Source organism: Mauremys mutica, chromosome 1 (genome assembly GCF_020497125.1).
Source record: "Mauremys mutica isolate MM-2020 ecotype Southern chromosome 1, ASM2049712v1, whole genome shotgun sequence".
NCBI classification, from domain to species: domain Eukaryota; kingdom Metazoa; phylum Chordata; order Testudines; family Geoemydidae; genus Mauremys; species Mauremys mutica.
This window is the reverse complement of record NC_059072.1, coordinates 3,919,280-3,944,527: the sequence shown is the minus strand read 5'-3', so window position 1 is coordinate 3,944,527 and position 25,248 is coordinate 3,919,280. Positions and strand designations below refer to the sequence as shown.

The following is a 25,248-nucleotide window of genomic DNA, read 5'->3' as shown; positions in this document are numbered from 1 at the left end:
GCAATTTTTAAGCAAGCAGGGAGGAACAAAGAGAACCAGAAGACCAATATTATGATGCAGCAGAGTTTTTAATGCAAATGAAATTGGCAGTACAAAGTTACAGAAAGAAATACTACAAAGCAGAAAGAATGTATTTCCAGTGTTTCAGAAAGGGCTACGACCGGCTACACGCCTCAGTGGGGCGCATTTCATGTTCTGTTTGCTTTGGAGAAACAACCCGTGTGTAATTCAGATTGAGTCCACATGTGAAAGCGAGAATCAGCACACCGGTGGGGAAGTCTTGGCAGAAAGAGTCATAAAGCGTAACATTAGAAATGCAGCATGGCTATCAGCCCAAGGTGCTGAGCACACACAACTCCCACTGAGTTCAGCTGGAGCCCTGTTTGCCCAGCACTTCTGAAAGCCATGCCCAAAAGCTCAGGGGTGAATCTGTATCTGGCTGTTCATTTCCTGGTTCTTCCTTCTTCCACGAATATTCCTGGCAGGTTTAACATGGCCCAAAGCTTCCACTGAGGTACCTATGGCAAGATACCCCGGAACCACATAATCCCCCATAACCATAAAGGCCCGGGTAACCATAGTATCCCCCATGGCCCAATAATCCCCTGTAACCGTAAAGACCTGGGTAACCGCAGTGTCCCCCGTAGCCCAATAATCCCCCATAACCGTAATGGCCCCCGTAACCACCTAATCTCCCTAAACCATACAATCCTCCGTAATGGCCTCCATAGCCGTACAATCCTCCCAAACCAAATGAGCCTCCAAAACCGGCTCCGACCACAGGTGCTCCTACGGCTGCTACTTCGCTCTGCTGAGGGAAATTGCTGAGAATTGGTCCTGGAAGGGTCACAACAACCGGTGAGGGTCTGATCACCACTTCGGAGTCAGGGCACTGCCTAACGCACGGCTCGTTGGCGCTGCCAGTAACTGGACTAGGCCGGGCCACCCCGCATTCTGGATAGCACAGGCTGGAGAAAGTCATCTTTCTGGGATGGAGATAAACCTGAAACACACAACAGGGACTAGAATAAAAAGAAGGTTCAATTGCCAATGCAAGAAAGGCTTCAAAGCTCGGTTACAATTGTACTGAGGTCTGCATTGGGCCCAAGACAGAGAGGAGGAATGGACTTAGACTCTATGTGTGTGGTCATGTATTTGTTCCTAGTTTCTCTTTCTATGCCTCTTCTCCGCTAGCAGTAAACTTCCCTCCCAACTGGCCCCTTTGAGCCCCTCTCAATGACTTTGTCTGAAAAACACCAACTGGAATAAGTGTAACTATTTCTATGCCGGACACCTGGGTTTCTGGGTCCATATTAGACATTTCTCAAAGAGAACATGGCCTGGATCATGGTAATCACATCCTTTCCTTTGAGGATTTAACCTCTGCATGGACACCAGTTGAGTCCAGTGTCAGAGTGTGGCTCTTTGAGTTTCCAAACCTTGGGAGTCACCAATACTTGCTGATGAAGAAACAGAAACTTTGCTTTTCTCCTAACAAATCACTAAAGACAAACTCCTCAGCTGGGGTAAAATGAGCCCAGGTCCACTGACTTCCAGGAAACGACACGAAATAATACCATCTGTGGAGAAGCACCTTTGATGGGTATTTCTGATCAGAAGAACATAGGAAATGCTCAACTGGAGCACACAACTTCTCAGATTCATCCATTCTTGTGTCTCCAATAGTGAGGAGTAACAGCTACTTCATAGTAAAGTAGAAAACCAGCATATGGGCCCTTTCTGGACTAACCTGGAAAAACATTTCCTAATCCAGCTAAGTGAAAAATGGCTAAGGGACTTTCTAAAGTTACTGAAAAGATTTACGTGCCCTAATTCTTTTTCCACTTAATAGGAAATATGTTTCCCAATTGTACATTTTGCTCTTCACATCCCTCCTTTAGCTTCAGATCATGAATCCACCAGTGTTTGCAACTAAATAACTACCCCAGATAATTATGGAAGAACACCTTGATCCCTGATAAAAATCACAGCAAGTACATGCAAGATTCCACCTTAAATGAAAGATGCCCAACAGTAATATCACTGGAGTTAGAAAGGGAGAGACTCAGATTGGACTTACCCTGTTCACTGAGGAGATGAAGTCTGGAGAAGTGCTTAGAAGAGCCCTGAGTGGTGAGCGCTTTTATACAGTTCCTAGGCATGCCTGGAGGATCTGCGATGCTCTTTGTGGAGGAGGTCCTAATTAGTTACCAAACAAACTTGATTGCCTTGTTAAATCCTCCTTTGTATGGCGCTGTTTTCCTCAGCGTTGGTGATTACTGGGCTAATCTCAGCCTCAGAGGGTGTGACATCCATGTTGCAGTCTTTAGCTGTCTTTCATCTTAAAATTGTAAAGGTCAACTGCATTTCTCGTTTCATTCCACTGACTTTATAGGTGTTGCAATGAGAATGAATGTCAAGGTGATCCTGAGCAGGATCAGTAGCACGAGTGGATGTCATGAAGGAATACAGTATAGTCCTTTCAATTCATGTTGGTCATGATTAGGGGCATTGGGCAATTCATTCTAAACATGCTAGGATGCAGGGAGCCATTTTTCTCCATTCTGACCACCTCCATTCCTAGCAGGACAAATCCAATTCCCTTTCAAATCAATGGGAATCATTCCATTGTCTCCAGTATGTTTCTTGTCAGGCATTCAATCCTGAAATTCATGTTTCGGAAGGGGGACAGTACGATGCCTATGAAAAACTTTAGTTCAGATTGAAACTTTCAAACTGGGTCTCAGAAGGGACTGAAGTGGAGCTTCGGCCTTTGTGATGGCCGTCTGCCCAGAGTGAATCTTACCCTATGGTGAGTAAAACAGGCCTAACATTGGACCTCCACATGAGTCACCAATGCCGTCTCAAAGGGATACCTAGAGCAGATTTGCTCATGGGCCAAGAGGGCTGGGGTGGCCAAGAGGGAAAGAGCAGTGCTCTTTTTCAGAAAGGTTTTGAGTTAAGTCTTGGAACCTCTACTCTACCAGAAACCATCCCTCCATCCATGAGCAGCCACGGAACTGAGGTATTGTAAAACGATGCAGCTCCAAAAAGCAAATGAGAACCCAAAACCTGCTCTCACCACTTGTGTTCCTATGGTCCCACTTGGCTCTGCTGAGGGAAATTGTGGAGAATTTGTCCTGGGAGGGTCACAAGAACGGGTGAGGGTCTGATCACCGCTTCAGAGTCAGGGCACTACCCAATGAACGGCTCATTGAAGTTTATAGCAATTGGACTGGGCTATTCTACTCTGCATGGTTTTTAAAAAATACCAAATTCAAAACTACATTTGAATGAATATGAAACAGCCCCAAGTTGTGTGGCCTTAAAGCATGACCTGATTAAGGGTAGGACATGGGACGCCTTGTCCTCCATTTTTTTTAAAGTGACTGTATGACTCAATGCAGAGGCATCTAACCCCAACAACAATTTATTAATATTCAGAGAATACAACCCTTTGTACGTGTGAAACACCAGCAATTGTTTGTGAGGTACTTTGAAATATTGAGTTCAAAGCACACTGAAGAAAGTCCAGTCTTAACACCCTTACTCTCTGTGGTTGATAGGCCTAGAAAAAGAAGCAACTTGAGGTGAAGGTCACACACAGGGGTCAGTTGCAGAAACATAAATACAACCCAATACTTCTGACTCCTCCTAGCACAGGCTGAGCTCTAGGTTGATCCCTGTTACACTGTGTTACAAGACAAGGTTAGTAACATGTCTGGTTACAAAATGGTTGCATCCTTGGATCTAAGCGTCAACAATAAAAAACTGGCTAATGTTGTGATCCACTTTAACTATGGCTTCCTTATACCTGAGGATAATGCTTCTCCAAAGGAATTACAGATCTGTCAATTTGCCAAGAGTGCAGGTTGATCCCTGTTACACTGTGTTACAAGAAAAGCTTAGTAACATGTCTGGTTACAAGCTTCTGTGCCAATACATCTATTAGTCTTTAAAGTGCCACCCAACTCTTTGTTGCTTTTTACAGATTCAGACTAACATGCTTACCCCTCTGATACTTGAGGTATAATTGTAACTTTCAGGGTGGATTGTCTGAGGCTTCCTTCGATCTAAACATTTCAAAACCCTTCACAAACAAGTTTTATACAGCCAAAGAGATGAATTACTAAAGTAGTAATACCTTTTTACTGGGATTAGATGTTGCAACACTGAAGATTAGATTCACTTTAAAAACCTTCACGTCAAGGTCTCAGATGTCACTCCAGTGCTCAGTTTGTGATTCCTAGACTTTGAAATTGGGGATCTTTGATTTTCGTTCCATGTACCTTTGCATTTCCCTTTTCTATGTATTTTAACGTTTCAGGGTAAATACTGAACCAGTGTAAAAGGTAACAGTTCCATCAACTTCAAATTGAAAGAATGCACGTTAGCTAGCCCAGGTTGGAGAAACCTTGTTGGGAGTATATCTCTCTGTGCATTCTCGGCACCTGGTGCTCTGATCCAACGTATAGAGAAGCCAATGGGAAACATCAGGTACTGCATCTCCACCCATGAGCAGTCAAGAGAACTGGGTCTTGTGAGAGACTTTAGCTAATAAAGAAAAGGAAGAAGCACAAGACTGACAGTGTTAAGGAGAACTTCTTCAACAGTCAGATTGATGTGGGATGAGATGGGGTTAATTACTAATCTGACCAACCTAGGCCATTCTGCAAGACTCATCTCCCACACAAAGCTTTGCAGCCAGAATTAGAACAATTTTTGAAGTGGAAAATACACCCACACCAGGATTTCTTCTAACCCAAGCAGCATTAAATGCCTTCCCTCAGAACATCACTGAAGTCTATGGAGCTGTACTGTCCAGTGGCTCAGTATCTGCCTCTTGAGCTTTGTAAAGGAATCTTTGCTAAAGAAAGGGAAAGGCAAAGCTTTTTTGAATGAAAATCAAAGAGCCCTAAATTCAGAAGCTACGAATCTTCCACTGACTATTGACATAACGTCAGAAACCTTAACACGGATTTGTAACCTTCATTTAATCCAGCTTTTCTCAAATGAGGCCACCAGTGCATTTTTTTGCAGCTATGTCAGCCTCCAAAGCATGGGTGGGATTGTGGGGGTACAAAGCAGTAACCCCTTCTGGCACTACCCACCTGTTGCTGCTGAGTAGCTGTTACCAAAGGCAGCAAGATGCGCCGCATTGGTGTTTGCAGTGACATTGCCAGAAGAGGTCGGCGCCATGCACCGTGCAACCTCCTCGGGGGCTCTGGGCAGTGCCTCTGGAGACATGAGGGGCCCCTGTATGCGGCACGTTAGGCAGCTCCTGACAATGAAGGCAGCTGCGACATTTGGTTGCCAGGCCGCTCGCCTGCTCCCACTGGATGGGACATGGGGAACCTGGGACTCCGCAGGCAGCTAGTCAGTTCCCAACCTACCGGTGAAGGGCTCTGGGAGGCAGGAACAGAAAGATGTGTTTGTTAGAGGCCCCCCAAAAATTTATTGTGAAAACCCTTGAATCCTAATCCATAATTTGGTGGCATCTAATCCCACCAAAAAAATCTTCTATTAAAATAATAGAACCCTGTGCACACACAGAGCTTTAATGAGCCCGCAGTGCTTTGAAGTCCTTTGATTTGAGGACACCTCTGATCATCGAGCATAATATCACTATGAGATCTGGTTTATGTGGAGGTGAACAAGCACATTGAGGTGAAGGTTACACAGGGAGCAACTGTCAGAGTCAGCAATAAAACCAGTCACGGTGATTACTCACCCCCATGCTCACCACTGCTCCTGAACTGCATTGGACAGTTCCCATTCAAGGCTTCCGAATATCCCACTGCAGCATCAGTGAAGTCAGTAGAATGATCCCAGGAATGTAGCTGGCCCATAACGTTTTCAGAGGAAAGAGAACTGCAGGGGGCAGGGGCGGCACTACACATTTCGCCTCCCCAAGGACGGCAGCATGCCACAGGGGGCGCTCTGCCGGTCGCTGGTCCCACGGCTCCAGTGGACCTCCCGCAGGCATGCTGCGGACGGTCCGCTGGTCCTGCGGCTCCACCTAAGCCACGGGACCAGTGGACCCTCCGCAGGCATGCCTGCGGGAGGTCCACTGGAGCTGCGGGACCAGCGGACCCTCCACAGGCATGTTGCCGAAGGCTGCCTGCCTTCCGCCCTCCCAGCGACCAGCAGAGTGCCCCCCGCGGCATGCCGCCCCAAGCATGCGCTTGGCGTGCTGGGGCCTGGAACCACCCCTGGCAGGGGGTAATGTGCCCCTCACCCCATGTGGAGTTAGGAAGAAACTAATCATCAAAAACACACAGGAAAAAAATTACACCAGTTGATGCAGTTACTCAAAGTTTGATTTTTAACTAATTAGGCCTTCAGGAACAAAGGGCCTCTCAAATTCTCCGGTGGTGTAAGAAAACTGTCTAAATATACTAGTGACACAGGGCTCTTCAAATCCATTTAATTTATTCTCCTCTGTGAACTAGAGAAGTCCTATTCAAGTGGCTCCCTCCATAACCATTCAGATGACGTGCTAGGGATCCTTTTAATTTAGGACTGAATCTTGCACAGACACTCTGTGATTCTGAACAGTGGGAAGGGTTTTTTCAGTTATTTTTCTGTTATCAAGTTGCAGGTGTTGGTTTCTTCATGGTCTAGAAGTGAAGACCTGGATTTTCAGAGCAAGATATGTATTTGGGATACTACATCCTATTGATTTTAGTAGGAACTTGGGCATTCAAATCCCTTAGGGATCTCTGAAAAATCTCACCCCCAATTTTTGATTTAGGGTTTATGATGAAACTCTCTAAGTTTCCTCCATAAAGAACTAATTCACTGTTCTTCTGCTTACTTCTGTTGCGGCTGGTGAGTGACACTCATTGAGACAGGATACTGCATTAGATGGGCCACTCGTCTCTTCCAGCCTGGCAACTGCTAAGTTCACATGTGCAGATGTCATTCTAGATGCAGATCCTCGTCTGGTCTAATTTAGTGTAGCTGCACTGAAGCCAGGGGAACAGAGCAGATTTACACCGCGGGAGGAGATGGGGGTTTGTGTTTTGTTTTGATTTATAAAACTACTTTTATTTATTCATCAGGAAATGTTGTTGACTCACTAAGGCTTACAAACCAAAGCTCCGCTTTGTCATGCTGGACTGAACTCATTTGTCAGTAGATGTCAGGGGACTGTTGGCCCCTTACTTAAACTTAGTGTGTGGGGGGGTTCATGGCCCTCTCCCAGTACCAAAAGAAAGGAGAAGGGCCAATCAGAAATCAGGATCCTGAGACTGGCAGTCCCCCGGGGCAATGGGGAGAGCCTAATGCTGCAGGTCAGCCTGATTGACAGGGCAGGCAGGCCAATGAGGGAGTCAGGAACCCAGGGTCCCGTCCTCCGTGTGAGCTGGAGCTGCCTGAGCCAGCGCAGGGCCCAGCTAAGGCGAGAGCAGCAGCCCAGAGAGCTGAGCTGAGCAGAGCCGCAGCAGCCTGACGGGCCAGAGGAGCAGCCCAGAGAGCAGAGCTGAGCTGGAGGCCGAGCTGTAGCCATGCTGGGGCAGAGTAGAGCTGGGGCTGGGGCTGGGGCTGGGACTGGAGCCGTCCGGAGCCGGGTGCAGTGACCAGCTGGGGTGAGTGAGGGGGACCCTGGGCAGAGAGTCCAGCACAGGGTGACGCCACCAGCCAAGAGGTCCTGCAGGCCAGACCGAGGGGGATCAGAACCCTGAAGAAGGGTCCTGCCACCTGGAGCCTGAGGGCGTGTGGGAATCGCCAGAGCAAGTGTCCAACCCGCAGCGTCCCTACTAACATATAGGTTACATCCTAACAAGGAATCTAGCATTATTAATGCTATTCCAGCCATGTTCTTTGCAATATTTTTTTAAAGGACTGGATATTCCAAGCATTAATGATAGAAATTTTATATATTTATATCTCTTAGAGACAGGATATTTTTAGGACAAAGACAGTAACAAGGATTCAAAAGAGCTGGTTAGGTCCTTCTTTCTTTCTTTCTTTCTTTCTTTCTTTCTTTCTTTCTTTCTTTCTTTCTTTCTTTGTCTTTGGCTCTCTCTGCATCTCTCTCTCTTTGCTTTTCTCTCTTTAGGTCTCTACATGACCTCAGTTGCAATAGGAGCTAATCATTAAAATTTTTATTCCACTTTCCAATGTACCTTAAGTTTATTGTCTTGCCTGCTGTGTGTTTCAGGTTTATCACCATGGCAGAAAGATGTCTTGCTTCACAAATGTGTGAAGCTACAATAAGCTATAACATGCCAGATGTAAGCAAGTTCCCTGCTTCCACAGTTCTGATCCAACCACCACCTTCCCAGGAGCAATTCTTAGCTCTTTCCCTCAGAAAAGCAGAGTGAGATCATCAGGAGTAGCTGACATTGGAGGTGGTGATGGGGGCACATGTGATGATAGAGGCTCATAACATTATGGAGGATTATATGGTTACGGGGGTTCCTGTGGTTATGGGAGATTATACAGTTATGGGGGCCCATACAGTTAGGAGGGACTCTATGGTCATGGGGTCCGTATGGTTGTGGGGGATTACAGGTTTAGGGGGATGGCGATGTGTAGGATTACCAGATAGCAACTGTGAAAAAACGGGATGGGGTGGGGGTGCGGGGGGATAATAGGCGCCTATATAAGAAAAAGTCCCAAAAAACAGTACTGTCACTTTAAAAATGGGACATCTGGTCATCCTAGCATTGGGGCCATTGTTATGTTAATGGAAGCTGTCGGCTATGTTAAACACAGCAGGTATACCCATGGGAACAGGAAGAACCAGGAAATGAATGGCATGATACAGATTCACATCTGAGCTCATAGGCCAAACTTGGAAAAGTGGTGAGTACACTGAACTCAGTGTGAAATAATGAGAGAGCTGCATTTCATCAGCACCTCTGCAAACATTCCTCATGTTTCCCATGTTAAACTTGATGGGTTTCCTCTATTGCTTCCCTAGCTATAGGTTTCTTCTGTTATCAACACAATGGGCCTGATTCTCAACTACACAATGGTCAACGTAAACAAAATGTCTCCTGGTCCACCAGCGGATTACCCTGATGGGCCACGACCCGAAGGTTGCCGACCCCTGGGCTAGGTGATCTCCTATCCATGAATATGGACTGTTTCTTTCTGCCTTTTAACTTTCTAACAGCAGCTGGATAATGGAGAAGCTTTTCGAACTTCTGCTTTTATTGTGCTTTCTTTCAGTTGAGACAAGTACTTCAAAATGGTGGCAGACGGACTGGAGTGCCAAACTCTACAGCTGCAAGAAAGAACTCAGAGAACTGTGAGAAAGATACCACTTTGGAGCTGGGAATAGGATACGGCTCTCCATGAAACGATGGAAATCTAGTCTTCCTACCCTGCTTTCTTTATTTATTCTTTATTCTGACAATTTTCTACTCCCCTTTATGTCATATTCAAATATGTACTACTTCATACTATTGGTCTTCTGGTTTAATTGTTCTTCCATTCGTTATCTTTTCATATTATCAAAGGTTCATCCCACAGCCATCTCATCCTTCACCAAGAATTCGCCTTTTTCATCTCTGCTGGGCTTCTTGCTGGGCTCACTCAGCTGCATTGTCTTACAAGACCTCCCTTTCTTGTCTGCTCATGGATGGAGAGGTGGTTTCTGACAGAGTACAGGTACCAAGACTTAACTCAAACCCTTTGTACAAAACAGCACTGCTTCCTTTCCCTCTCCGCCACCCCTCCCCTTGACCTATCAGCAAATCTGCTCTAAGCAGTCCTTTGACAATCCTTTGATGACAGCCACATGTGCTACTGATGCCACCCATAATCACCAGTTGGCTCACGCAATGTTAAGATGAAAGACAACTGAAGAGTGCAACACGCGTATCACGCCCTATGAGGCTGAAATTCATCCCAAGGAGGACTTACAAAGGCAATCAAGTTTGTGTGGTAACTAATTAGGACCTCTCCCACAAACAGCATCTCAGATCCTCCAGGCAGTCCTAGGAACTGTATAAAAGTGCTCACGACTCAGCACTCTTCTAAACATTTCTCCGGACTTCATCTCCTCGGTGATTCGGGTAAGTCCAACTTGACTCAATTTCTTTCTAACCACACAGATATCACAGTAGGGCTTCTTTCAATTTAAGATGTACTCACTGTGATTTTTATCAGGGATCAGGGTGTTTTTCCTTAACTATCCTGTGTAATTATTCAGTTTCAAGTGCTGGTGGATTCATGGGAAACATATTTCCTATTAACTGAATAAAGAATTAGGACATTTAAATCTTTTCAGAAACTTTAGAAAGTCCCTTAGCCATTTTTCACTTAGCTGGATTAGGAAGAAACTTTCCCAGGTTAGTCCGGAAAGGGCCAATTCGGTGGTCTTCTATTTTACTCTGAAGCAGCTGTTAGTCCTCATTATTGGAGACAGAGAATGGATAAAGTTCTCAAGTGGTGTGCTCCAATCTAGCAATTCCTATGTTCACCTGAGCAGAAATACCCATTGAAGGTGCTTCTCCTCAGATGGTGTAATTTAGTGTAGCTGCAGGTCAGAGGACCTGAACCCATTTTACCCCAGCTGAGGAGATTGTCCTTAGTGATTTGTTGGGAGAAAAGCAAAGTCTCTGTTTCTTCATCAGCAAGTTTTGGTGACTCCCAAGATTTGGAAACTCAAAGAGCCACACTCTGACACTGGACTCAACTGCTTTGCACGCAGAGGTTAAATCCTCAAAGGAAAGGATGTGATTACCATGATACCAGAAATGTTCTCTTTGATAAATATCTAAAATAGATCCAGAATGCCAGGTGTCCATCAAAGAAATAGTAAACTTATTCCAGTCACTGTTTTTCAGACAAAGTCATTGAGAGGGGCTCGAGTTGGCTGGGAAGTTTACTGTGAGTGGACAAGAGGTATAGAAAAAGGATATAGGAACAAATACATGACCACACACATGCAGATTAAATCCACTCCTCCTCTCTCTCTCGGACCCCATGCAAACCTCACTACAGTTGTAACCGAGCTTTGAAGCCTTTCTTCCACCAGCACTTCTACCTTCTCTTTACTCTAGTCCCTTTTGTGTGTTGCAGGTTTACCTCCATCCCAGAAAGATGACTTTCTCCAGCCTGTACTATCCAGAATGCGGGGTGGCCCGACCCAGTCCAGTTACTGGCAGCGTCAACGAGCCGTGCGTTAGGCAGTGCCCTGACTCCGAAGTGGTGATCAGACCCTCACCAGTTGTCGTGACCCTCCCCGGACCAATTCTCAGCAATTTCCCTCAGCAGAGTGAAGTGGCAGCCGTAGGAGCACCTGTGGTCAGAGCTGGTTTCGGAGGCTCATTCGGTTTGGGGGGATTGTATGGCTATGGAGGCCATTACGGAGGATTGTATGGTTTAGGGAGATTAGGTGGTTACGGGGGCCATTACGGTTATGGGGGATTATTGGGCTATGGGGGACACTGCGGTTACCCGGGTCTTTATGGTTACGGGGGATTATTGGGCTATGGGGGACACTGCGGTTACCCAGGCCTTTATGGTTACGGGGGATTATGGGGATACGGAGGATATGGCCGTAGGTATCTTGGTGGAAACTGGGGGCCATGTTAAACCCAGCAGGAACATCCATGGAAGAAGGAAAAAACAGGAAATGAACAGCAAGATACAGATTCACCCCTTACCTTTTGCGCAGGGCTTTCAAAAGTGCTGGGCAAACAGGGCTCCAGCTGAACTCAGTGGGAGCTGTGTGTGCTCAGCACCTTGGGCTGACAGCCATGCTGCATTTCTAATGTTACACTTTATGACTCTTTCTGCAAATGCTTTCCCATCCATATGCGGATTCTTTTATTTACATGTGGACTCATTCTGAATTACACGCAGGCTGTTTACACTAACCCTGCAGTGTGAAGGAAACAAGGGCCTTAAGATAGGCATAATTTACATTTATTATCACTTTAAGTCCCTTTTAGGCACCACATGTTCTGTCCTTTCCATCAATATGTACCTTTAACGCCTCACTTTGATCTTTGCGTGGCAGATGTCTAATAAAGAAGCTGCGTAGTCCTCTGCTTCTATTTTCCTTTGTCTCATTTCCCACCAACTGGGGTAAAACAAGGAATTTAAAATACTTACAATGGGGACTTGTTTGTCAATCTCTGCAGCTGCAGCCAAAAGAACATCTGAAATGCACCCCATTGAGGTCTGCGATTGGTCAGAGCCCTTTTTGAAACACTGGAAATTCATTCTTTCTGCTCTGTAGTATTTCTTTCTGTAACTGTGTATTGCCAATTTAATTTGCATTAAAACTCTGCTGCATCATAATATCAGTCTTCTGGGTCTCCTTGTTCCTCATACTTGCTTAAAAATCGCGTAGGGTGAAATTCCTCACTGTGGAGCTGGCACCACCGTGCACTTCTCCAGTTGTAATTTTCAAAGCCCTGCAGTAACAGGAGAATCCAGCCCTTGGAGTGGTTGATAGCAGTCTGCAGGCCCTGAGTACCAGGGTGGGGTTCCTCCTTGCATAACCTGTTTTAGCAAAGAATCTTTTCTTGCAAAGACTTAGACAGTTTTTCAATTTAAGAATATAAGTTTTTCCTTTGATTTCAAGAAGGCCAATCATCATATGGTTCACAATAAAAGTCAGTGAGAATCTTTGCAGGACAGCAACCCAGGTTTTCGTAAGGAAAAGAAAAGTGGCCTCCAGAGCACATAGTTAATGCAATGTTATCGCTACACCAGGGGATTCTTCCTAATGGTAGGGGGCCACAATGCCCCTCCCCCTCTAGGGGCCTATTCCTGCACCTCCTCTTCACCCGAGGCCCCGCCTCCCTGGCCAAGCCAATGCTAGAGCCAGGCCGGGGAGCCCGGGCCCCTCCATATCCTGGGAAGAGGGATCTCCAGAGCAGCCCGGCCCATATCCCTGGCTCCTGGGCCCTCTACATATGGAAGGTGGACGGTCCGCGGTTCACCACAGCTTCCCATACTGGAAGCAGCTCCCACTTCCAGTCTAGACTGAGGGTGGAGTCTTGTGGGTAAGAGGAGGGTCAGGGGACCAGGTCGGGCCAAAAGTGGACCACAACCCAAAGTGGTTCCTGCCCCTCCCGAGTTTGTAGCAGAGGTCTTCTCACTTTGCAGGCCCTAGCCCTAGACACTGCTTGAGTGTGGAGTGTGATAAGTTCTGTCCTGCTCCCAACTTCTGCCTTTGGGGCAGAGTTTGTCTATAAATCGAGGCAGGGTGATTAAGATAACAAAAGGCTTGCCAATAAATTAAATTAAGGATGATCCTGAAAGCATTGCCAGGCAACCCAGTTAAAAGAAAGCCAAAGGTTGTGATAAATGGTCCATTTTCAGAGTGGAGAGAAGTAAATAGTGATGTCTCCCAGGGGCCTGTACTGGGACCTGCTAATGTTCAACATATTCAGAAATTATCTAGAAAAAGGGGTAAACACTGAGGTGGCATAATTTTCAGATGACACATTATTACTCAAGATAGTTAAGTCCAAAGTTGACCACAGAGGATGCTCACAAAACTGGGTGACTTGGCAACAAAATGGCAGATGAAATTCAATGTTAAATGCAAAGTAACACACATGGCAAAATATAATCCCAACTATACACAGAAAATGATGAGGTCTAAATTAGCTGTTACACATCAAGAAAGAGATCTTGGAGTCATTTGCAGTACACTGGAAGCACTATGCTTCCAGAGCACTGCACATTTATAGGAATCCTTCTCACCATGCCTGTATCATCCTGAACAGCTTCAGAAGACTTACAAATTATCTCGTCATTAACGGGACAGATGCAACTAAGCAATGCAGCTATCCTTAACGTGCATCAAGACCATACCAGGGAACTAGATGTAAATAAGATTGCTGACAGTTTCATCCAGAAAGCTACAGTGAGACGTAATGTCTTAAACTGGGATGTTAGTGAAGACAGATTCTAGGTGATGGCAATGATTTTAACATACGGCAATTCATGATAATGTAATTATGTAGTTCATAACAATGTAATCATTATTAAAATAGTAAAGATATCAATGATAGACACATATTCAATAATTAGAATATGAAAGAAATCTATAAATACCCTGAAAATAGCCTATCCCCAAAATTCCCTATCACCACCTGTTCAAAAGAACCCACTGGCAAAAAGAAAAGTTAGTGCCTATATTTGACACCACTTTTGCATCAACTTTGCAATGTTGGAGATGAGTTGACAAAATCTAGGGCAATGGGGCAGAAATAGTTCAGCTTTATACTGAGATTTTGGAGTTCATTGCACCAATAAAGTTCAGTTAAATTAATCTTCTCATTCTTTGCTCTCATGTGTTTATCAACTGGTCAGCAGCAATGCCCGCTCCTTGGTCAAATGACATGACCAAAAGTTGATTTCACAAGGATGTTGCCAACACACTTGACTGAGTCCGTTCTGCCATACAGACAAATTACACTACTCCAATGCAGTGATGAGCTCCCAAAATCTTAACAACCGGTTCCCAATAAAAAGTTCTGATTTAAGAGGGGGGTGCGGGGGAGGGGCCGGGGCAGGGGGAGACATACCCGTGTGGCCAGGGGCCCCTGCAGGGCCTGGGGCAATGTGCCCCACTTGCCCCCCCAGCAACCCTAGAGCTTGCAGCCCCCTCCCCTCTTACCTTGCCGGCAGCTCAAAGCTGCAGGACAACTCAGGAGCTAAGCTGAGCTGCCCAGCTGGTGCCGGCGGCTGGCCCTGCTGCAGCTGGGGGGAAGCAGGGGAAGGGCCGGGGGAGCCTCAGCCTCCCCAGCTGGGAATCCTGGGAGCAACAGGATGGTCCAGCCCACGGACCAGAGTTCTTTGCCCACTCCCTGGCCCTTTAACAACCGGTTCTCCACGGAGGTCTAATTTTAGCTACTGGTTCTTGGGAACCTGTGGGACCCGGCTCCAGCTCACCACTGCTCCAATGTTATGTGCAGAAGTCAGGAATTTAATGTGTGATATGAAGAGATTCATCCCCATGTTGGTGTCCCTAGGCCTAAATAAACCAAAGTGGTAACTAAAGGTCTTCCATGCTGTGAACTTTAACCAGCCTAAGATGCTAACAGACAGCAAGCAAAATGTGTAACTCTCAGCTGTCTCAGCTTGCAGCTGTAGGACAGTTTGAAACAGCAAAAAGCGGCGGGGAGGAGGGGGAGGAAAATCTGCATGCGTTTGTGCTGTGAAGGCCATAGATAAATATGCGAATGGGAACTTTTCTAACACGCCGAAATGTAATGTTTAAAGTAGCTGCTGTTGGGAAGGGAGGGGTGAGGGGGAAAACCAAACAAAAGGCTTACACAAACAAGGGGGGTATAAATGCTGGGACCCCGCCTGCGCGCGGGTGTGCAGGATCTGAGAATGCTTTTTCTCCCTGGCACCTTATTTGGGCTCAAATAAACTTGGTTTGCTTCTCCACCCTGGTGTGTTAATTAGTGTGACGCACACTGGGCAACGAACCCCCGCTGTTGCTTTTCCTCGGGCCCTTTGAGCCGGCAACACCCAGACCATTCATTCCATACAAGAATCTCATGTTTTTTTACGTAACTGTGACTCGCTGTGCTCCATATTATAAGTCTTGTATAAAATCCCCTGGATGTACCATGACTTGATATTGCAAGAATTGCAGAGAAAAAAATTACATTACATTTCCCACTTCATTTTTCGTCAAAATTTTTGTGGCTCTTAGTTCCCAGAAGATGAACATTTTCCACTAATGAAATTTTTGATTTTACAATACAAAAGTTAAAATTCATCCAGACCATCCTACCTCTTTGGGTAATGATACAATACTCAGGCGGGGAGGGAAGATTTAGCTGTCTGGCTATGTGTTTTGTATAAAAGCAATACAGCTCTAGTCTTCAGTATCAGACCATGCCTATGGACCTGGACTCCAGTGTCCCTTTCCTCCAGGTGCTGCCCTCTGGCAGTACCCCTTCAGCTCTCAGGGTCTCCGCTCCTCAGGGAACCCCCAACCCCCTATCCCCACCTCGCTACTGCCAGTCATCATCTAGCCCCCGCTCACTGGGGCTCACTGCAGTGCAAAAGGCACTCATCACAGGCAAGGGGGGGTTGGACCTGCTGTCTCTGTCTACCCTTTGCTGCCCCTTTGCAACCCCAATACCTTTTGGGCCTTTAGCAAGGCCTGCAGCCTGGGGCTTTCCAGGCTGGAGCTCCCCGGCTCCTCTGGCCCTTCCCCAGCCCTGCTCCATTCTCAGTACTCTGTTCAGCTCCCCAGCAGCCAGGCCCTTCCCCCTCAGCAAGCTAGAGAGAGACTGTTTAGCTCCTGGCCCACTGCCCTCTTATAAAGGCCAGCTGGGCCCTAATGGGGGTATGGCCCCAGCTGTGGCTGCTTCCCCAATCAGCCCAGGCTTGCTGGTCCCCCACCCCAGCCATCTCGCAGGGCTGTTTTTAACCCCTCCGGGCAGGAGCGGGGTAATCACCCCGCTACAGAGAGCCTACAGGCCCATTTTTCTGAAGTACTGAGGACTCAAATCTCCCTTTGAAGCAAATTGGAGCTCTTCATGCTCAACTTTTCTTGATAACAGGCCACAAGGTTTCCTGAGTTGTGCATCACATTGGGGGTCTACAAACCTGGCGGACACTTGCTGATGAATAAACAAAAACGGGTTTTTAAATCAAAATAAAACACAAACCCCCACCTCCTCCCACATGTCTCCAGAGGCACTACCCAGAGCCCCCGAGGAGGTTGCATGGTGCATGGCCCCGATCCCTGCTGGCGATGCCACTGCAAACATCAATGCGGCGCATCTCACGGCCTTTGGTAACAGCTACTCAGCAGCAACAGGTGGGCGCTGCCAGAAGGGGCTGCTGCTTTGAACCCCCACAATACCCACCCATGCTTTTGAGGCTGACGTAGCTGCAAAAATATCCATCGGTGGCCTCATTTGGGAAATGCTGGATTAAATGAATTTTACAAATCCATGTAAGGTTTCTGATGTCATGCCAATAGTCAGTGGATGATTCCCAGGCTCCGAATATGAGGCAGATACTGAGACACTGGATGTCAGTAGAATTCCCTTGACTTCAGTGACATTCTGTGCCTTACAACTGAAGGAAGGCATTTAATGCTGCTCGGGTTAGAAGAAATCCTGGTGGGGTTTAATTTTCCACTTTAAAAATTATTCTAATTCTGGCGGAAAAGCTTTGTGTGAGAGACGGTTCTTGCAGGATGCACTAGGTTGGTCGACTTCCAATTAATCCAGTCTCATCCCACAGCTCTCTGATCGTTGAAGAAGGAATCCTTAACTGTCAGTGTGGTGCTTCTTCCTTTGCTTTATTAACTGAAGTCTCTCACAAGACCCAGTTGTCTTGGCTGCTCATGGGTGGAGATGCAGTACCTGATGTTTCCCATTGGCTTCACTATATGTTGGATCTGAGCACCAGTGGGTAGAGGTGCCGAGTATGCAGAGAGAGAGACATTCACAACAAGGTTTCTCTAAGCCGGGCTAGATAAAGTGCGTTCCTTCAATTTGAAGTTGATGGAATTTTACACTGGTTCAGTATCTACCCTTAAACGTCAAAATATATATAAAAGGGAATTGCAAAGGTACATGGAACGAAAATCAAAGAACCCCAATTTGAAAGACTAGGAATCACAAACTGAGCACGGGAGTGACACCTGAGACCTTGACATACATTTCTAAAGTGAATCTAATCTTCAGTTTTGGAAGATCTAATCCCAGGAAAAAGTTTTTACTACTTTAGTAATTCATCTCTTGAGCTGTATTACACTTGATGAGTGTTTGTGAAGTGCTTTGAAATGCTGAGATCAGAGGAAGCCTCAGACCATCCACTCTGAAAGTTACAATTATACCTGTTTGCCATGGAGGTAAAGGGAGGCACATTCAGGTGAAGGTCAGACAGGGAGCGACTGGCAGTCAGAAATAAACCCCAGTAGTTGGGTCTGCTCATGCCAAACACTAACCCGTCCCCTGAACCCTACTGGATACTTACCATTCATGGATTCTAGATACGATACATCACTAACCTGAGAGTAACTCTTAGAGAGGCTCATTGTTGAATTTTAAAATTTTGTTTTGATGATTTTGAGGGGAACTTTTGGGTGAAACATCTTCTCATCTAAGTGTGAACAACGATCAACCATTGAGAGTCTTGCAATGCGCCTTAACTCCCTTTATTTGTAGTTATTGTCTCTGTGGTGGGTATTTACCCTTGAGATAAATTAAATTCTCTTGTACCAAAATTTGTCCCAGCTTGAATTGTATATTGAGATTTTTATTTCTACACTCACATGAACAACCTTGAAATGTACACACTTGTAATTCCTTTGGACCTTTATTATCCTCATATATAAAGAAGGCAATGTTACAGAGATAACCTCTCCTGTGCGTCGTTTCACTAACCTAGAGGAATTCATTGCCATTGTGTATTTCCAAGGAGAGAAAAAGTAGTGCACAGAATGCACTTGGTGACTTCATTGCCGTGGGTGCTATGAGTTAAAGCAAGTTTTTAAAGCTTGAATTCCAGCTTTATATTTACAAGGCTACCGCACTCTTGGAAAATTGACAGACTTGTAATTCCTTTGGAGCAGTATTAACCACGGCTATAAGGAAGCCACAGTTAAAGTGGATCACAACATTAGCTAGTTTTTTACTGTTGATGTTTAGATCCAAGAATGCAAACATTTCGTAACCAGAGATGTTACTAACCTTGTCTTGTAACACAGTGTAACAGGGATCAATCTAGAGCTCGGCTTGTGCTAGGAGGAGTCAGAAGTATTGGGTTGTATTTCTCTTTCAATTGTTGTTGGAGTTAGATGCCTCTGTACTGAGTCATACAGTCACTTTAAACAAAATGGAGGTCAAGGTCTCTTGTGTCATTCCCTTAATCAGGTCGTGATTTAGAGCCACACAATTTGGGGTTATTTTATTTTCATTCTAATGTAGTTTTGAATTTAGTATTTTTTTAAATCTGTGAGGGGTAGGAGGGCAGTGCCCTGACTCTGAAGAGGTGATCAGACTCTCACCAGTTCTTTTGACCCTCTCAGGACCAATTCTCTGTAATTTCCCTCAGACGAGCCAAGTGGGACCAGAGGAGCCCGTGTGGTAAGAGCTGGTTTTGGGGGCTCTTTCGCTTTTGGAGGGATTTTTTTATTGGAAAATGAAGGTGCTCTCTTGAGGTAAATCAGTATGGTTGCTTCACCTTCAAAGAGACGGAGGACCTTACAATCAAAGCAAGACACTTCTGCCCTCTTCCATGGATATGAAACCCATTCTTGGGGATATTTTTCATATGTTAAATAACATTCTGGTTCTGGGGGAATGTTTTCTGCAACATGCCTGTCGTCAGATGCTACCGATGTGGTGCTCTACTCTAGTTCAACGATGATAACAGTCGGCTGCGTGTGCATGTTCCCTCTGTGTGCTGCCCCAGCTCTGCACAGATCACTGGCACAGCAGACCCCGAGAGAACCCCCAATGACTCTGATAAGGTATGAAGGCACCCGACCGGGTTTATTGTCAAACGAAGCACAATAATAGTTTCCCGCAGACTCTACAGGACATACTACGAATTTGTGTCCCTTGAGAATGGACCAGCTCAGTCAGTGGTGGGACTCTCCACTTCCCCCTAGGCCAGAAAAACACACCGCCCCAGGGATGCATTCTTACACACAGGTACAACCAAGTTACACATCACTCCTAACGTATTAAGGTGCAACCCCCTCCCACATGGTAAGGTGCCACCTCTCACCTTGTACATGTTGGTTCGAACAAAACAACTCGAGCCACCATATTACCCTTTTGACCCTGTCTTTAGGATGGGTCAGCTTGTTCCTTGTTATCTGTATGGAATGTGCAAGTATGCAAATGTTCTGATATCTGGTGTCCAGTACCTTTAGGTATGTCTCTTTTTGCAGCCTCAGCCCTTTTCTTGCCAGCTTCTGTGAGCAGGGCCTGCCTCTGGCTCACAGCTTCACTTTGCTTTATGTTACCCAAGTCTTGACCATTATTTTAGTTCAGGCCTCAGGCCTCATATCGGGCCTCTGATAAGGGTTCGTGTTTCAGGGCCTCATCTTACTACAATGCACTTTGGCTGATCAGACTTTATGTTGAATCTCATCCCACAGCCATCTCCTCCTTCACCAAGATGTGTCATTTTCCTCTCTCCTGGGTTTCTTGCTGGGCTCACTCAGCTGCATTGTCTTACAAGACCTCAGTTCCTTGGCTGTTCAAGGATGGAGAGATGGTTTCTGGTAGTGTAGAGGTTCCAAGACTTAACTCAAAATCTTTCTGTAAAAGAGCACTGCTTCCTTTCCCTCTCTGCCATCCCTCCCCTTGACCCATGAGCAAATCTGCTCTAGGTAGCCCTTTGAGACAGAATTGGTGACCCAAGTGACGGTCCAATGTTTTACTCACTATAGGGTAAGATTCACCCCTGGGCAGAGGACCATCACAAAGGCCCATGCTCCACTTAAGTCCCTGCTAAGACTGAGTTTGAAAGTTTAAGATGGGACTAACATTGTTCATAGGCATTGTACTCTCCCCCTGCCAAAGGGTGAATTTCAAACTTAAAGGCCTGACAGGAAACATACTGGAGGAAATGGAATGATTCCCATTTATTTCAAAGGGGATTGGATCTGACCTGTTGGGAATGGAGGTGGTGAGAATGGATAAAAATGGCTCCCTGCTTCCTAGCATGTTTAGAATGAACTGCCCCATGCCCCGAATCACTACTAGCATGAATTGAAAGGACCAAACTGGGTTCCTTACACGATACCCACTTGTGCTATTGATGCTGCTCAGAGTCACCTTGACATTCATTCTCATTGCAGCGCCAATGAAGTCAGTGGAATGACACAAGAACGGTAGTTGGCCTAAACAATTTTAAGATGAAAGACAACTGAACAGTGCAACGTGCATGTCACACCCTCTGAGGCTGAGATTAGCCGAATAATCACCAACGCTGAGGAAAACAATATAACTAATTAGGACCTCCTCCCAAAACGGCATTGCAGATCCTCCAGGAAGTCCTAGGAACTGTATATAAGTGCTCACAACTCAGAGCTCTTCTAAACACTTCTCTGGACTTCATCTCCTCGGTGAACTGGGTAAGTCCAATTCAGCTCAATCTCTTTCTAACCCCAGACATGTCACAGTAGGGCCTCTTTTCATTTAAGGTGGAATCTTGCATGTACTCACCGTGATTTTTATCAGTGATCAGGGTGTTCTTCCAAAGTATATTCTGTCGTTATTCAGTTGCAGGAGGTGGTGGAATCATGATCTGAAGCTAAAACTGGGACTTTAAGTGCAAATGGCGCAATTAGGAAACATATTTCCTAATAACTGGACAAAGAATTAGGGCATTTTAATCTGTTCAGTAACTTTAGAAGGTCCCATAACCATATTTCACTTAGCTGGATTAGGAAGAAATATTCTCAGGTTAGTCCAGAAAGGGCCCATTCGGTGGTCTTCTACCTTACTCTGAAGTAGCTGTTAGTCCTCACTATTGGAGACACGAGACTGTATTAAGCTGACAACTGGTGTGACCCAGTCTAGCAATTCCTATGTTCTTCTCAGAAATACCCATTGAAGGTGCTTCTCATCAGATGGTGTAATTTAGTGTCACTCCATGGAAGTTACTGGACCTGAACCTCTTTTACCCCACCTGAGGAGTTTGTCTGTTGTGGTTTGTTTGGAGAAAATAAAAGTTTCTGTTTCTTGTGTCAGCAAGTATTGGTGACTCCCAAGGTTTGAAAAACCAAAGAGTCACACTGTGATACCAAACTGAACTGATTTGCATGCAGAGGTTAAATCCTCAAAGGAAAGGAAGCGATTTACCATGATTCCAGCCGCATTCTCTTTGAGAAATGTTTAAAATGGACCCAGAATCCCATGTGTCCAGCATAGAAATAATTACACTTATTCCAGTCGCTGTTTTTCAGACAAAGTCATTGAGAGGGGTTCAAAGGGGCCAGTTGGGAGGGAAGTTTACTGTGATTGGAGAAGAGGCGTAGAAAGAGAAAATAGGAACAAATACATGGTCACACATGTAGAGACGAAGTCCAATCCTCCTCTATCTCTTGGGTCCCATGTAGACCTCAGTATAATTGTAACTGAGCTTTTAAGCCTTTCTTCGACCAACACTCTTTACTGTAGTCCCTGTTTTGTGTTGCAGGTTTACCTCCATCCCAGAAAGATGACTTTCTCCAGCCTGTACTATCCAGAATGCGGGGTGGCCCGACCCAGTCCAGTTACTGGCAGCGCCAACGAGCCGTGCGTTAGGCAGTGCCCTGACTCCGAAGTGGTGATCAGACCCTCACCGGTTGTTGTGACCATTCCAGGACCAATTCTCAGCAATTTCCCTCAGCAGAGTGAAGTAGCAGCCGTAGGAGCACCTGTGGTCGGAGCCGGTTTTGGAGGATCATTTGGTTTGGGAGGATTGTACGGTTATGGAGGCCATTACGGAGGATTGTATGGTTTAGGGAGATTAGGTGGTCACGGGGGCCATTACGGTTATGGGCGATTATTGGGCCATGGGGGATACTACGGTTACCCGGGCCTTTATGGTTATGGGGGATTATTAGGCCATGGGGGATACTGCGGTTACCCGGGCCTTTATGGTTATGGGGGATTATGGGGATACGGGGGATATGGCCGTAGTGGATATTGTGGACCATGTTAAACCCAGCAGGAACATCCGTGGATGACAGGAAAACCAGTAAATGAACAGCAAGATACAGATTCACCCCTGATCTTTTGGGCATGGCTTTCAGAAGTGTTATGCAAACATGGCTCCAGTTGAACTCAGTGGGAGCTGTGGGTGCTCAGCACCTTGTGCTGACAGCCATGCTGCCTTTCTAATGTTACGCTTTGTGACTCTTTCTGCTAATGCTTTCCCAGCTATGTGCTGATTCTCTTTTTCACATGTGGACTCATTCTGAATTACATGCAGGCTGTTTACACTGACCCCTCAGTGTGAAGTAAACAGGGGCCTTAAGATAGGCATCATTTATGTTTATTATCACTTAAGTCCCTTTAGAATTAGGATCTATATGTTCTATCCTTTCCATCAGTATGTACCTTTAATGCCTCACTTTGATATTTGCTGTGGGCAGATGTCTAATGGAGAAGCTGCGTAGTCCCCTGCTTTGATTTTGCTTTGTCTCATTTTCTACCGACCTGGGGTAAAACAAAGAACTTATAATGGTTACAAAGGGGACTTGTTTCTCAACCTCTGCAGCAGCAACAAAGCAAACAGAACATCGTGTCTGAAATGAGCCCCACTGAGGCGTGTGATTGGTCGCAACTCTTCTTGAAACACTGGAAAAACATTCTTTCTGCTCTGTAGTATTTCTTCCTGTAACTGTGTACTGCCAATTTCATCTGCATTAAAAACTCTGCTGCATCATAATATCGGTCTTCTGGTTCTCCTTGTTCCTCCCCGCTTGCTTAAAATCGCGTTGGACAAAATTCCTCCCTGTGGAGCTGGCAGCACTGGGCACTTCTGCAGTTGTAAATACAACCTTAGTAAATAGAGTCTTTTCCTGCAAAGACTTAGGGCTTGGCTACACTTGCAGATGTGCAGCGCTGGGAGTTACAGCTGTCTTCGTACAGCTGTGTAGGGAAAGCGCTGGAGTATGGCCATACTGACAGCTACCAGCGCTGCAGTGTGGCCACATTTGCAGCATTTGCAGCGGTGTTGGGAGTGGTGCATTATGGGCAGCTATCCCAGCATTCAAGTGGCTGCAATGTGCTTTTCAAAAGACGGGGGTGGGGTGGAGTGTGACAGGGAGCCTGGGGGGGAGAGAGAGAGAGAGAGAGAGAGAGAGAGAGAGCGTGGATTTTTAGAGCCGACACTGTGTCAGCTCCCTGCCTTGCAAATTCTGACCATTTCCCTGAACCCTCATTCACTCTTAAATGCAAACAGCCTGCAGACCAGATAAGCAGCTGCTCCGACGGAATCCCTTCCCCCCCCCCCCGCCGTGCTGTTTCTCTCCTCAAGCAAACACTAGCTGTAGACATTCATCCCCCTGCCTGCCTCATTCACAGCAAAGAGGAGCTGTGTTTGTTTTTCAGATAAGCAGCTCCAGGAGCCCCGAGTTCACAACAAAACAAAGAGAGGCATCATAACAAAACAAAGAGTTCTTTAGTTAAAAGCATTATGGGAAAATTCTGCTGGAGGCCAATTACAGCACTTTTGGTGGCCACACTGGCGGAGCAGCGCTGCATCACCAGCGCTGCAATAGTTATACCCGAGGCAGAGCAGGAGTACAGCCAGCGCTGCAGCCAGGGAGATGCAGCACTGTATGTGCCTTGCAAGTGTGGACGGTGTGTAAGTTGCAGCACTGTAAACCCACCACCAGTGCTGCAACTCTCCAGTGTAGTCAAGCCCTTAGGGTTTGGCTACACTTGCAGGTGTACAGCGCTGGGAGTTACAGTTGTCTTCGTACAGCTGTGTAGGGAAAGCACTGCAGTGTGGCCACACTGACAGCTACCAGCGCTGCAGTGTGGCCACATTTGCAGCATTTGCAGCGGTGTTGGGAGTGGTGCATTATGGGCAGCTATCCCAGCATTCAAGTGGCTGCAACGTGCTTTTCAAAAGAGGGGGGTGGGGTGGAGTGTGACAGAGAGTGTGGGGGAGACAGAGAGAGTGGATTTTTGGAGCTGACACTGTGTCAGCTCCCTGCCTTGCAAGTTCTAAGGATTTGAAGATACACAGCACCAACCTTCAATCATTTTAAAAGTTTTGACCCCTTTCCCCACCCCTCTCTCATTCACTAAATGCAAATATCCTTCAGACCAGATAAGCAGCTGCTTCAAAACGGACCCCCCCCCACTCCAGGCTGCTTCTCTCCTCAAGCAAACACTAGCTGTGGACATTCATCTCCCTCTGCTCGAGCAAACAGGAGCTGTGTTTGTTTTTTAGATAAGCAGCTCCGGGAGTTCACAACAAAACAAAGAGAGGCACCACAACAAAACAAAGAGAGGCACCACAACAAAACAAAGAGTGTTATGTTTACTTTAAAAGCATTATGGGAAGGTTCCAGAGGTCAGTTACAGCATAGTAAGATTAATCAGTGTTTACACTGGCACCCAAGTGCTGCAAGAGCAGCGCTATAGTCGTTATTCCCCAGGCTGAGGTGGAGTACAGCCAGCGCTGTAGCCAGGGAGATGCAGCGCTGTATGTGCCTTGCCAGTGTGGACGGGGAGTAAGTTACAGCGCTGTAAAGCCACCACCAGCGCTGTAACTCTCAAGTGTAGCCAAGCCCTTAGAGACAGATTTTCTGTTAATGTACATTTTCCCTTT

The 25,248-nt window shown here is 46.2% G+C and overlaps 3 protein-coding genes across 5 annotated transcripts; 2 read left to right on the top strand and 1 right to left on the bottom strand.

Moving 5' to 3' along the window:
- Positions 1-487: 487 nt before the first annotated feature.
- On the bottom strand, positions 488-982 carry LOC123356661 (claw keratin-like). The gene has a single exon (XM_045000053.1). It carries the CDS (start codon positions 980-982, stop codon positions 488-490), a length of 495 nt encoding a protein of 164 aa, XP_044855988.1.
- A 6,552-nt stretch (positions 983-7,534) lies between these two features.
- Positions 7,535-23,341, top strand: LOC123352484 (claw keratin-like). 3 transcript variants are annotated; one of them, XM_044992698.1, is made up of 3 exons: positions 7,535-7,589; positions 20,774-21,049; positions 22,117-23,341. In XM_044992698.1, the coding sequence occupies exon 3, from the start codon at positions 22,138-22,140 to the stop codon at positions 22,621-22,623; it is 486 nt and encodes a 161-aa protein (XP_044848633.1). In that variant the 5' UTR covers positions 7,535-7,589; positions 20,774-21,049; positions 22,117-22,137; the 3' UTR covers positions 22,624-23,341. The 3 variants fall into 3 exon arrangements, with proteins under 3 accessions (XP_044848633.1, XP_044848616.1, XP_044848625.1); XM_044992681.1 differs by lacking the exons at positions 7,535-7,589; positions 20,774-21,049 and adding an exon at positions 10,956-11,037; XM_044992690.1 differs by lacking the exon at positions 7,535-7,589 and having other exon boundaries at positions 19,906-21,049.
- Positions 9,892-12,274, top strand: LOC123352505 (claw keratin-like). The gene is made up of 2 exons (XM_044992710.1): positions 9,892-10,028; positions 11,038-12,274. Exon 2 carries the CDS (start codon positions 11,059-11,061, stop codon positions 11,551-11,553), a length of 495 nt encoding a protein of 164 aa, XP_044848645.1. The 5' UTR covers positions 9,892-10,028; positions 11,038-11,058; the 3' UTR covers positions 11,554-12,274.
- Positions 23,342-25,248: the final 1,907 nt, after the last annotated feature.

What these genes read in the sequence shown, in the direction of transcription:
- LOC123356661 (XM_045000053.1), bottom strand. Translation starts at nt 982, where the DNA reads ATGACTTTCTCCAGCCTGTGCTATCCAGAATGCGGGGTGGCCCGGCCT.
- LOC123352505 (XM_044992710.1), top strand. Translation starts at nt 11,059, where the DNA reads ATGACTTTCTCCAGCCTGTACTATCCAGAATGCGGGGTGGCCCGACCC.
- LOC123352484 (XM_044992698.1), top strand. Translation starts at nt 22,138, where the DNA reads ATGACTTTCTCCAGCCTGTACTATCCAGAATGCGGGGTGGCCCGACCC.